The sequence below is a fragment of the Rhopalosiphum maidis genome, chromosome 1, assembly GCF_003676215.2.
Source record: "Rhopalosiphum maidis isolate BTI-1 chromosome 1, ASM367621v3, whole genome shotgun sequence".
Lineage (NCBI taxonomy): Eukaryota > Metazoa > Arthropoda > Insecta > Hemiptera > Aphididae > Rhopalosiphum > Rhopalosiphum maidis.
Window position 1 is genome coordinate 77,856,673 of NC_040877.1, and position 14,574 is coordinate 77,871,246.

Consider the following 14,574-nt stretch of genomic DNA (forward strand, 5'->3'; position numbering starts at 1 on the left):
TTTCTCACAAGTCCCGCCATATTATGTGTTTATACAGTCGCGTCCTCACCACCATGTAAAAGCGGTCTCATTACCCTACAAATTGTTTGGTTCTCATACACGGTGGTACAAGTTTGTGTATACAGATTTTCTTAGTTGTATAGAAACCCATGTCAGTCATGTGTGTGTCCGAAAAATTATGTTAATCCTTATATAACGTTAATCGACGTATTAACAAAAGCATTTTTTTTTTCAACATTTTATTATTTTCTCTCAGGTAGGTGAGCCATTTATATTTTTTTGTCGCCCCTTGACAAACGTGTTCAATCTATTGTTGTGTGGAATAGAAAAATAACGGCAAAATCAACAAACGGGCCACCTTGAGTGGTGTTTCTCGAGTCTTAAAATATGCTTTAATAGTTATAATACATTCTCGGGCATCGGGAGTGTCAAAAATGCAATGTTTTCTTTTGGTAAATAAATATCTGAAGTAGATTACCAAATTAAACTGAACTTAAACAAAGATACTTTACCCATGTATGTTAGAATACACATTTTGACCGCTTTCTGTGTCGCATGTATCAAAATATACCCATTTATTTATAAACTCTAAAAGTTATTTTATAATAACATTAAATAAAATTACAAATATATTAAATTATACTACCCATTAATTCATTTTTGTTTCTAGATTTTTTTATTATTATTATTTAATTATGTCTTCCCTTAAATATAAAATTTCAAGCTATGTTGACCTATAGTTATAGGTGTATATTATCTTAAATAATTTTGTTTACAAGTTTAAACGTTAGGTATTATTGTAAGAACATCAGAAGTTTAACGGTCGGAAATGTTTATGGTTCATTGACCCTTGTGGCGGTGTGTAGTCACGAACTGAGTGTCAACACAAAAGCTATAGGATGCGCGTGCGCTGCATAGTTAGGGCCAGTAGGTGGGTGGACGCAGGTGACGGTAGAGAGGTCAATGGCGGAAGTGTGTGTTTTCTCCCCGTGGAATCGTGCAGATGATGCTGCAGCGTCGGTAACCATAGTAACCCCGCACCGGCTATGTAGTTATCGTTCGCGATGACTCATAGTTTGAAAATTCAGAAATACACCAAACACATGAGTCTTTTATTATCCATATATTTATATATAATAAAATATAAACAAACAATATTAATTGAAAAAATATGTATATCATTGTTGTTAGTTGTTTTAATTGTATTATGTGACGAATTGCTCACTAGCGTAATAATAATTATATGGAAAAATATAATATTAATATTATATTCATCGCTTTACATTATAGTAGTATAACATTTTTATTGACCTGTCTATTTTAATGTGTTATAGATTTAAACCCGTTGGATTAAATGATGGCTTCTCCTACGCCGTCTCTAGATTCGTTATCCGGATTCAACACGTTCGGCCCGGACTACAATAGATCATTGTCATCTAGCCACTCACCAACCGACTCAGATAGCAGCGGTTCGGGCGTGTCCACAGGTGGCAGTGGAACGAGCAACAACACTGGTCCCCGCAAATGCCAGTTGTGCCATGAGATATTCTCAAACCCGCGAGTGCTTCCTTGTCTACACACGTTCTGTCACGCCTGCTTAGAGAATAACCAGGATCAACCGGAGAAAATCACGTGCCCCAACTGTCACCAGGAGTGCATCCTCACAAACCGCGGAATATCCGGACTGTTGCCAGACTTCACCGTGAACGGATCGATCGAAGTGAACCCGGACAAGTTTGCGGGCGTGTGCAAAGGCTGCAAGAATCTCAACACAAACGTGGTAGCATATTGTTACGACTGTCAGCAAACGCTGTGCGCAAATTGCATGATGGCTCATCAATTCATGAATTGTTTCGAAGACCACCGCCTGCACGGCCTGACGTTCGAGAATGGTGACGACACGAAGAACGCGTTCATACCGACCAGCGTGGGTGACCGCGTGGTGTTCTGTTCCCGTCACAAGAATGAGTCGCTCAAATATTTTTGCCGCACGTGCAACGTACCCGTGTGTAAGGAATGTACGCTCAGCGACCATCAGTTCAGCATGCATGACGTGGAGCACCTGAGCGACATTGGGGTCAAGCTGCTGGACATACTCAACGGAACGGTACAGGAGAGCAAGGTCAAGGCAACCGACATCCGCAACATGGTTAAGAACATTGAACACACATCTAACAAATTGCAGGTTCAGTACCACAAAGCACAGAACGAGATCAACGAGACGTTCGCATTTTACCGGTCCATGCTTGAGGAACGTAAACAGGAGCTACTGAAGGAAGTAGAGAGCGTATACAGCGCCAAGCAGCTGACGCTAAATGAGGCGTCACAGAAGGGCTTGGAGGTGGTGGACAAGATCTATCAGACAGGCGAGTTTGTTGACCGTCTGACCAAAAACGCCAATGTAGTCGAATGCCTGCTGTTCAAGAAACTACTGGACTCCAAACTGCAGTCGCTGATGAGCTACGAACCCGATAACAGCGTACAGAACATATGCGATCTGGAATTCGTGTCCAACTATCAGGCCATACAGGTAGGCGTACGGAACACATTTGGGTACGTGCGGTCCAGCACAGAACTGGGAGTGATCGGACCAGGCAAACAGCCACCAATCGCCCGTCCGACAAACGGGTCGTTGATGAACGGAAACTCGGCAATCATCTCCAACGGTTGCATGAATGGCGGTGGTGGACCCGCAGACCTGCTGCAGCAGCACAACGGTGGAAACTGCACTAACGGTGGAGGCGGCAACGGAGGTATCATCGAACGTCCGTACTCTAACGGACTGACGTCCACTAGCCCGCTGTCATCCGGCCAGTACGACACCAATAACATATTATCCAAGCGATTCAATAGCGTTAACAGTTTGGGACCGTTCTCGGCCAGCTCAATCGGTGACTTGAACTTGAACGCCATCGGCAACATGAATGGAATTAACGGCATGGGCGGTGGCAATGGTGCCAATGGCGGCGGCGGCGGCGGTGGTGGTGGTATGAACAGCATCAACCCGTACGAGAAATGGTCCAATGGCGGCAGTGGTGACATATTCCAGAACGGCAGCGCTGACTTCCCGCTGTCCATCGACAATAACGACTCCATACTGGACCTGTCCAGCAAGCTGTTTACTGCGTCTATATTCCCGCCAAAGTCCCAAATCAAGCGGCACAAGATGATCTACCACTGCAAGTTCGGCGAGTTCGGCGCCATGGAGGGACAGTTCACTGAGCCCAGTGGCGTTGCAGTGAACGCTCAAAACGACATCATTGTGGCGGACACCAACAACCACCGAATCCAGATATTCGACAAGGAAGGCCGATTCAAGTTCCAGTTTGGCGAGTGTGGCAAACGGGACGGGCAGCTGTTGTACCCGAACCGCGTGGCTGTGGTTAAGCCGTCCGGTGACATAATCGTCACAGAGCGGTCGCCTACGCACCAGATTCAGATCTACAATCAGTACGGACAGTTCGTCCGTAAGTTCGGCGCTAACATACTGCAGCACCCGCGCGGCATCACCGTCGACAATAAGGGCCGCATCGTGGTGGTTGAGTGCAAAGTGATGCGTGTCATCATCTTCGACCAGGCTGGAAACGTGCTGGTCAAGTTCGGTTGCTCCAAACACCTGGAGTTCCCCAATGGCGTGGTGGTCAACGACAAACAGGAGATATTCATTTCCGACAACCGGGCACACTGCGTTAAGGTATTCAACTACGAGGGCCAGTATCTGCGGCAGATTGGCAGCCAGGGCATCACCAACTATCCGATCGGTGTGGGCATAAACGCCTCGGGCGAGATACTCATCGCCGACAACCACAACAATTTCAATCTGACCATATTCACGCAGGAGGGCCAGCTGGTGTCCGCCCTCGAGTCCAAGGTCAAGCACGCACAGTGCTTCGACGTCGCCCTCATGGACGACGGCTCCGTCGTGCTGGCCAGCAAGGACTATCGGCTGTACATCTACCGTTACATTCAAATACCTCCGATGTTAATGTAGATCTCATTATTAAGCATTCCTAAAAATTAAATTGAATCAAGTCGCCATGAAAAATAAAAAAATGTCAACGGTATTTTTTTTTGTTTTGTGAAAAAAAATCTGTTAACATTTTTTTCTTTTCTTCTCCCCCACCCAAACTAAAAAAAGTTGTTCGCTCTCTTTGTGTCCACTGCTCATCACACATTATTTTGTTATGCAAAAAAAAAAATGTCGCAGGTTTGTGCGCGTTTATTATATACATACATATACATATATTATCATTATGTCCTGAGCGTTTAATGCCTGTCAGGAGTACAGTTACATAATTATGTTTTTATTAATTGAGTAAATTATTATTGTTTCATTTTAGCAAATTCACAGTGTAAACCTGTTACATTTTGAGTACTTAAACCCACAGAAAAATATATGTCAGTTAAAAAAAAAAAAAAAAAAAAAAAACCATCAACATTACATGTTAGTTTTATTATGATTTTTTTTTTTGTGTTTTTTTACCTCTAACTTTTAACGTTTTTAATATTTTAACTTCGCGGGGTTTTTATTCTTTGGATGTTTTTTTTAAATACATATTTTATTGTAACCAGGTTAGATTGAAATTCTGAGACTTGTAATTTGTAACTTAAGGACTGTTATTTTGTATTATTATTATGTGAATTAATTATTATTAAACATAACTTTTAAAAAGTAGTAGATGAAAAAAAAATAATTAGGCTAGCGAGTGTCTTTGTTCTCTTTAGTGCGCGAAACTTACTTATTTTTGTTATTATTTTTGTATTCATTAAAATGTACTGAAATCCCAGGATAGTTTTCTTACCAACATGCCTTTAAACTAAATTAATTTTAATTTTGTTTAATTGTTTTAATTTTAATATTTTTGTTATTACATCAAAGTATCTGCTCTGATTTGTTGAAGCGTTCCTTTCCATGGGACTTTGCTAGTCAAATTTCGGATTCCGAGTCTCCTATTTTTTTTTCGCCACTTAATGTACGGATACTCGCACCATATTTTTTTTAACCTGTATTATTTGAGATAAAATACCTACCTAAAAATATATTATTTAAGTTGTTTATCCTTTATTTTTCGTTCATTTCTATATATTCGAACTCAAAAATATTTTAGTACGTGTACAGGTTTACAATATTTTTTGTCCTAATTATACATTTATTATACATAATTACTTATACTAGAATTATAATAATTACTAAATCAATTTTTGTGTAAGTGTGTAATTCTCATATTTTGCGTTGTTATTTTATATTGATAATCAAGCGTTTAAAGCGAAATCTTAATTATAAAACGTACAAACAAAAAGTACTAAATCAACAAAAATGTATAATTTTTTAATTGGGAGTAATAATTGTTATAGTGGGATTGCTCACTAGTTTTTGTTTTTCTTTGTCTAAGTAGTTATTGGATATTATTATTGTTGAGTTTAATTTTAGTTAATTTTCATCTTTTTATATATAAAAAAGTATAATGTGCGGTATTCCATTAGACTTTTTATTCTTAATTGATTTTTTGTACTTTCGTATTCTTATAGTTAAGGATAATAATGTCTTCACAGTATTTAATTTTTTTCTTAATTTTTTTTTTTTTATGCACCAAGAAATAAAATTAATATGATAATGTAGCTTTAATGTAGTGTTTGTGTTTGTGTTTTACGCGTTTATTATTATTATTATTATTATTATTATTATTATTATTTTATTATTATTATTATTATTATTATTATTATTATTTTTGCATTTTTAATGATATTTTCGAATTTATTATTATTTATTATTGACGATTATAATATTAATTAATAATGAGGCATTTAGTTAGCTAATAATAGCTTTGTAAACTTGCGCTTGTCTCTCCATTTAAGTTACGTGATTAGTTGCTAAAGTTCGTGTTGTCTCGATTTAAAAACAAGTTAAAATAGAAAACGTAATAAATAATGTCCTCGTCATCGTAATATAAGTTAAACAATATGAACACTATCAAATATTATTATGTTTATCAATGAATAATAACACATTATATTATTGTCTCCTATAATTATTTTTATACAGCAATGCGCATTTTTTTGTTTTATTTATTTCTTATTATTTATTTTTATTTTTTTTTTGTTTAAAGATAATTAAAACTTGTTATACATTTTTTTTAATATAATTTTTATAATACATGATAATTAATTTCGAAAATATATTTCCAAATATTTTATTTTTTTACTTTCCAAGCGATGTCGCTTTCCAATCAGTAACATATTACTATATTTGTATAACGTATAAGTTCTTCCAAACGTCCTACTAACATTTTTATTACTTCCTCGTGTGTTTTGTACCTATATAAGTTTTGTATGTGCCCATACGTACATATACATTCCACAATTATTTTATTTTTCTTACATCTAAGGTAAAAAAAAAAAAAAAAAAAAAAAAAAAAAAAAAAAAAATTCTCTAGTCAGTGATTTTTTGTGTGTGGTTTTGAATTATATTTATTTATATTTTCTGTAAGTAGATTTTATTCGCTTGACATTAGATGATATTATTAAGTAAGTATTTCCCTTAACGTTTGTATGATATATTTTATAGTTCGGTTTAGTTTTTAATTTTATAAATTTTATTCCGTAGTTATTAGAACGTCGCACACTTACGACATATTTTATAATAATAAATATGGTAATGACATCGGTACGTCGTGCGTGTGTGAAAACAAACAAACCGTGCCTTTTCATATTGGTAATAATCATTCTTAGTAGCGTAAGGTTAGTGTTCGCCCCGCCCGTATTTGTACACTGGTTTCACGTTTCCTATGTATCGTTTATTATATATAATATGTCCATATAGAGTCGTCATTGGAACAGTATACCATTGACATCTACGACAAATGGCTTATATTATATTATAATAGTTGTAATAGTGCATTTATTTTTTATTTTTATCGTATATTATATATAATTTATTATTATTATTATTATTAATACTATTATCATTACTATTATTATTATTATTATTATTATTATTATGATTATTGATATTTTAGACTTGTAGACAACGTGTATTTTAATAATATTTATAAATATTATTTTTTATTACTATCTAATAATGACCGTGCCAACGTAACTTTTATAGCAATAGAATAATAATTATAAAAATATTACGTAGGGAAAAAGAGGAGAAATTCCTCCCCCCCTGTTTAAATTTACTATGTTATTATTATAATTATCATCATCGCCACCGATGATGTGTAAAGTGAATTTTTGTTCGTTTTCATTAATCATCGCTCACCATAAATATGGGAGCGTTTCCAATTGGTATTGGTAACAGACACTAATATTAAAAATAAATAATATAATATAGATTCCCGAACTCCGAACAATTTAATCAGGGTGCGTATTTTTCGACCGTGTTAAGTTTTGTTTGACATAATATTTACGATTGATTATATTTTATATATTTTACTATTTTAGACTACTAATGATAACAAATTACTACTTTCGGTTAATTCTGCTATTCAGTTATATTTTCCCCTCTGCCACTTCTATCAATAATAATATTTAATGTTTTGTTGATCATGTGCCATTATTATTTCTATTATTATTATTATTATTATTATTATTATTATTATTATTGTTGTACCATGATAATTAGTGCGCTTATCCTGCCAAAATCAACAGGCACATGCACAAATTCTGCGCGGTGTTCGTGACAGAAGTTTTTCACTTTCCTCTCCCAATGGAAGGTGCCACAACCCCCTACCCACTTACTTACTCTTTCGTACGTTTCGACCGTGATATGGATTGGTTCATACGCAGCGTCATCGTAGCATATTGTCGCCAACATAATTACTTCGCGATACAATTTTTAGGCATAATGTATTGCATATACTATTTTAAGTCTTTTTTAACCGTATTCATAATATAATAATAACAATTTTAAAAAACAACCCATGTCAATTATCGTGTAGGAGGTAGCCGTTTCACAACAATGTGTTATTAAATTATATTTTACCACGTTAAGAGTTCGATCTCGAACAATATTGCCCTCATCGTTTCACCGCCGATTAATGATCGATTTTTATCAGACACACACTCATGGATAGATCATTACGGTTATTATGATACGTGACGCTTTAACATAATAATGTACTTAATTGAGATCGTCTATACCAGTTTCAAAAAAAATCGTTTTCTTCTCTTACGTAGGTACATAGTCAACCATCGTTTGCTTCGCGTTGGGGATCGTTGTCGTGGGGCCAATAATAATATAATGTATTATTAAAATATATACCTTCCCCGTGTATATGACAATACATAAATACAATCGTTAAATGTGCTAACAGTATAGTATAACCTACTATCAGGGCATCTAAATTACTATAATAAATTAATATAATACTTCAAAATAATACATTACTACATTAGAGAGGAAAGATTAATCGATATATTATTATATATTATATATTCTATATTTCGTATTAATAATATAATATACCTATAAATTATAATAATATTTCACCGTCGTTGACGTGTTTATTTTTCTTATCACTTCGTAGTTTAGGGGTGTTGTAGTACCTAATCGTGTCGGCCAAGCTTATGATAATCAAATACAAAAAATCTGTGGCAAAGCACCAAAAAATAAAAACAAAAAAAATTCGAATAAATTAATTATGAATAATAATCGTTAATCAAATATAGCGTTACAATTTTGTGTATAGGTCTTCCCCGGTGTCGGGTCCTCAATACAACGGTTTATATTGTATAACGCATGTGCCACATCAGGGTCCAACTCCATCCCATTCGGGTACCTTTACATTATATAATAATATTATATACGCGCATATTATATTATTATGACAATAATTATAATATACCATATGTGCATTTCTATGTTAACATATTTCGTGTCAATTCTTAATGCGTACAATTTTTATTTCTCTATTTTTTTCGTTACCTATTTATTATCATTATCACTACTATCATTATTCATTATTACTATTATTATTATTATTATTATTATTATATTTTATAAGATATTATTGTGTTATTATGGTACATACCTATTTAGATGAAAAAAATGTGTCCACAGTATATATACTTACCTAGTCGAAACGATCGTGAAAACCGCTGCTTCAATGGTGGTCGATAGGTATTTGATAATATATATAGGATAAAAACGTATGTCAATTTTATACATATATATATTATGGAAGTTGAATGTAATTTTCTGTTTTTCGCTCACGATTTTAATTTTTTAAACATTTTCAAACAAACGAATCACATTATTACTCTACCACTTGTTAAGAATATAAAATTGAAAAAAAAATAATAATAAATATTTAACGTGTCGATAAAAACAAAATGTCAGTCGGACTCAATATAATAACTATGCATAATATACCTACACCATTTGTTCGTGTAGTCTACTTTATGTAAATATTTTTATACTTTTTTATATATTATCAACAACATCTATAATAGTACATATAATAACTATCTATATAATATACAATAATACATGTATTTCTATTTGTATGTTTAAATATATAATATATATGTATACGCGCGTGTGTGTGTGTGTGTGTGCGTACATATTATATATATATATATATATATATATATTTAAGTAGGATTTTAGTGTAATTGTTTAGCATAGTAATATATTAATAATTAATATGGTGTTTCACGTAGAATGGTATGCCGTTTGACATTATACCTGTATATTATGTGTTTTTGATAAAACCTTTTCGCAGACGACCATGTAAGCCAAGAAAGTTCATACGATTGCGTATAGGTCGATAATACTTATAAAAAGACAAGAAACTTATTGAGCTACACTTTATGCATACCCAAATATACTTCTAGTCACATGAATAATTTATTATAGTATATAATGTGTGTATGCGATATTTTTTCAATGTTTTGTCGCGGCGTGGAGGTCCCCTCCCCCCAAAAAAAGCTAGGAAAACTGAAACATACATATTACATATTTATGTATTATAGGTACTTGTAAAACATAATATTATACTCTATATGTATACATATCTTGCGGGTGGAATCCACACCTGTAGTGTATCGGTGTCCATTTTTTTTTAACATTATTGTAATTTTTTTTTTGAATTTCTATTTTATAGGTATATCATATTATACAATATATAGGCTAGCTATTTATTCAATAAGATATTAAGTTTAAAAATAAGGCGCGTTGTTAATATTTTAAGCGCACGTGTACGCTAGTGCATTTTATATATTATTATATTAAGTTATTATTTGTGAAACGTAAACAATAGAAAAACAAATTTGAAAAAAAAATGAAAATGATACATTTATTATATGATATTATGTAGACTTAAACAAAAACAAAGTTCATATATTGTATCGTAATTAATTTTTAGGTGCCTCACAACTGTTTTATTATGTATAAGCGTTGTTTTTGTTAGGACAATCGTCATTTTTTGTATCCTTCAGACACAACTCTTTCTTGTTCGCGTGGAAGTCTAACTGGGTGTTGTTCAGGAAAACCGATTAATGTATTAATATAATAATAACAGTAAATCAAAAAACACTATGTCGATGCACAAATAACGAATGTTAAAAAATATATATATAATAATATTATAATACTAACAATCAATACTGAATGTTTTACATCGAAACGCACTTGTAGACATTATAATATACGGTAGCGCCAAGAAAAATAAATTAAGAATTTTTTAAATGTTAAAAAAAAAGTACTTGAACAAAGACTGATGATGTTGTTTTGGCAAAAAAGTCTATTTTTTCATTAAAACTATTTGAGAATTGTATAAAAGGAGTTAAATAATCGGTATTTGCTTATATTAGTGCTCAGATAATATTTGAACATTTTTGTTGTTGTTGATCAAAAAATAAAATAATAAATATTAAGTTATTGCAAAAAACGTTTTACTACTTGTATAAAAAAAATTGAAAAAATGGGGTTGAAACTACGCTATTAAGGACCAACTGTTTTCTTGAATACCTATTTTTACTTCTCTGTGTTTTAATAGGAGACCATATCTATATATAGTGTATAATCATATATGATTTTAAAAATAATTGCTTTATTGTATCCCTCTACTGGTTTCCTATATTATGTATTTAATGTATAACCTTCGAGATAGTTTCGAATAGTATTATACTCGTATTATACTTATTCGAATAATAATTCAAAGTACAACTGTGAAATTGATGGTCGCCGTTCGCGGCTCAATAAAATATATAATAATATAATATAGGTTGTAGTAGAGTCAATCTTATCCGAACACCTAACAAAAAAAAAAAAAAAAACCAAAAAAAATTTACAATACAATAAGTACATCATTTGTTTAAATTAAAATATTAATTATTTATTATTATTATTATTATTATTATTATTATTATTATTATTATATTATTATGTTGTGTGATTAGTCTTTATAGTTCGTGTACTCAGACATACATTAATTATAAGCGACTTTTTATCAATAATTTTCGTTTGTATGCATGTATACTTAATTTTTAAACAAAAAGTTGTGTTGAAAATAAAAATGTAATAAAAAACAAAAACAAAGAGTTGCGTATTTTTTCATTTGATTTTCCTCGTCCTTAATTTATATTTTATTCTATAGTCTACTTATATTGGCTATATTGCTATAGTATTTTAGTTTCAAAGTCTAGTGTGTCCGTGTGTATGTACTTTTATACCTAGATATCATATTGTTTATACAATTTGAGGTCATGTATATAAAAGTATTGACGACATAATCGTAAATCGTAATTAATAAGAGTATATGAAACTAAACGAACTTACTCACCACATAAATGTTTTAATGCGGCAGTGCGGTTTATTTTTTCCATTGGTTGTTATTTTATTTAAAATCAATCTCCTGCTGAGTGTTGGTCGGTTTATTCACAGAACTGTGAATTATTCAGTTGTGATTCTACCGTACTTATGTTAGGATGGGCAGCTGCGTGGGTACCAAAACTTTTTAGTACCAATCTGTTAAAAATGCAAGTTAACAATAAAATAAAATTTTCTATGTTTTTTAAGGGATTTTTTTATATAAATATCAATTATTTAAATATTTATTGTTTATTACTATAGTTTACTACCTATAGATAGTTAAATTCACATAAATATCACTGCACGATTTAATAACAATCAGTAGTTTGATTAGTTCCAACTTCAACTGTGGTACCTATATGGTCAAATATATATAATATGTTAATAGATATATCTAAGGTGACAGTGGCTGTATTGTGCATACATTTTTTTTACAGTGAAACCGAAAAAATGGATATTATGAGTGTATGAGCAAAGAAAATAGAAAGAATATTGGACGTAAAAAAATCTGGAGCAAAATTGAAGCCAATTTAACTTATATAAATTATAAATCAATATAGCCATCCGCATAGGTCAAGGGTAGCCAACCCTTTTGAGATCAAATGCCAAATTTTCTCAATCAAAGTTTTGAAAATTTTTCACGTGCCCAAAAGAAATTAAATTTTCTAAGTTTAAAAATAAAATTACTGATGTATTATATATTATTTTATTAAGTAAGCACACTTTTTTTTGTTATTATAATTTTTAAAATGTATAAAATTTGTTTCTTTGAATTTCTTATAACAGTTATAATCAAAACATAATAAATAGAATAATTTTTAATAGTTTAAATTTTTTCACGTGCCATTGAAATTTGGTCAGCGTGCCACCTTTGGCACACATGCCGTAGCTCGTAAGTTCGCCACCCCTGGCATAGGCGCTAATAGGGTGGGGTTTGGAGAAGCTTAGAATTAGGCTCCCTCATAGAATTGCTATAGCCTCCCAGCTCCCCACCCGCCCCCCTAAAAAAAAACAAAAACTAATGATTTAACTACATAATACATTGGAAATCCGGTATAGATAAGCTTAGCTACCCACAAACTTCAAAAACTATTTGCGCCTATGATGGCTATAAATTTGAGTTCTAGAACCTGTTGTATATATGCTGCATGTATATATTATATATTATCGTGGAAGTTTAATTGTAAAATTTAAACATCTTAAAATTATAATTATTGATTCAAGGTTAAACTATAATTAGAAAGGGTACACAAGTACACTAGAATATTAAAAAAAATATTTACGAAACCCTTGAATATCACATAAAAATCTTACTATAACATTTCAAGATGATAGCTTCGTCAGGAATTATATATGGTTCACGTTATCGCAGTGAATACGTGGTGTGGTGAATTATTCCTTATAGAGTTATACGGTGCACACACGGCTTATGATGGATTATTCTAAAGTAAATTATTCTTCGTGATCAGGTTTATGCATTAATAAAAAAATAAAACACACGAAATGTACAGTGTGCGCGCGCTCGTCAACGCATTCTGATTGGTTGTGGCGTCGACTAAACGAAAACGATCTCATCCAATCCGTATCGTTTTCAGCACAGACGCTACATAATGCATCATCTTCCGCTGACCGGGTCTGGACAATATCAGATAACTGATACCTAATAATTAATCGACAAACCGATATCGTTCACCTGGGCGCGGTCCGCTTATACCAAATCCATTTTAGATCTTTTAAAATGAAGTTGGCAAGTGTTTTTCAATAAATTATTTTGAGTTTCATTTATCGTTAACCAGAAAAAACCACGAGAAACCAAAACACAATATTTAGTATGCAGATTCGTAGTTGTTGAGATCACATAATATATTTCGACAACATGTTACATTACATTTTTATCTCGCTATCGAATTAATGAAATTATGACTATTATGAAGGAATTTCCACATTGTTATAAAAGTTTCTGAGGACAGTGTTTTTAATCCAACATTAGGGGCGTGTAAAACTCGACGAGCATTTAATTAACAACAAATTCGTGTGAATCTCACTTGTATTACTTGTATACGAGTGTTTCACTCGTATTTTAATTAAAGCTTTTATTCTGATTCCCTATCAATCATAAGTTGGTTGAATATTTTACGCAATGATATCCATTCAGAAACTTATATCAAAATAAATAGTGTTGAAATTCCCAAAGAAACAAAAGTAAAAAAAAAAACGTAGGATAAACAAGAATACAACGAAAAACGTATACCTACGTTTATATTGCTCTGTCGAAATTAACAAGTATAAATAAGTGTAAAAAGTAAGTGTTGAAATTTAAAAAAATTACAATTTGTAATTTGCAATGACTTTTAACAAAAATGTTAGTAAAAAATAATGATATAATATTATATTATTAAAAGACCATTGCTAACTTAATTTTAAAACAACTAAAATGGCTTTGGTCTAAACGAGTCCCCCTCGTCGCATAGTTTTTGTAGTGAAGAAAAATAAACAATCGGTTATCAAGTTTGATTGTAGGTGTTCTTTACTTTTATAAAAGTATTTTACTATAATTTAATATCACTCTATAACACTTATAATATAATAGTCGCTGACCGCTGTTATACCCGCTTGTTATTTTATTTTTCCAATTTAATCATAAATTATGAATCAACATTTTCCGAACATAAACCTCATTATTGGGAGGTATTTAATGATTTTTTTTTTTTTGTGATTTATACATCTACCTTTGGACAATTTCCGTGACTACGTATTTC

General features: G+C 32.1%; 1 protein-coding gene across 5 annotated transcripts in view; it reads left to right on the top strand.

Moving 5' to 3' along the window:
* Positions 1–4,429, top strand: part of LOC113555508 (brain tumor protein) — a 63,396-nt gene extending 58,967 nt beyond the window's left edge. For all 5 annotated transcript variants that reach the window (XM_026959863.1, XM_026959862.1, XM_026959865.1 and 2 more), the window contains exon 3: positions 1,335–4,429. In XM_026959863.1, the coding sequence (XP_026815664.1) occupies positions 1,355–3,991 (2,637 nt within the window). In that variant the 5' untranslated portion in view covers positions 1,335–1,354 and the 3' untranslated portion in view covers positions 3,992–4,429. The remainder of the gene's footprint in view (positions 1–1,334) is intronic.
* The last annotated feature ends 10,145 nt before the right edge of the window (positions 4,430–14,574 follow it).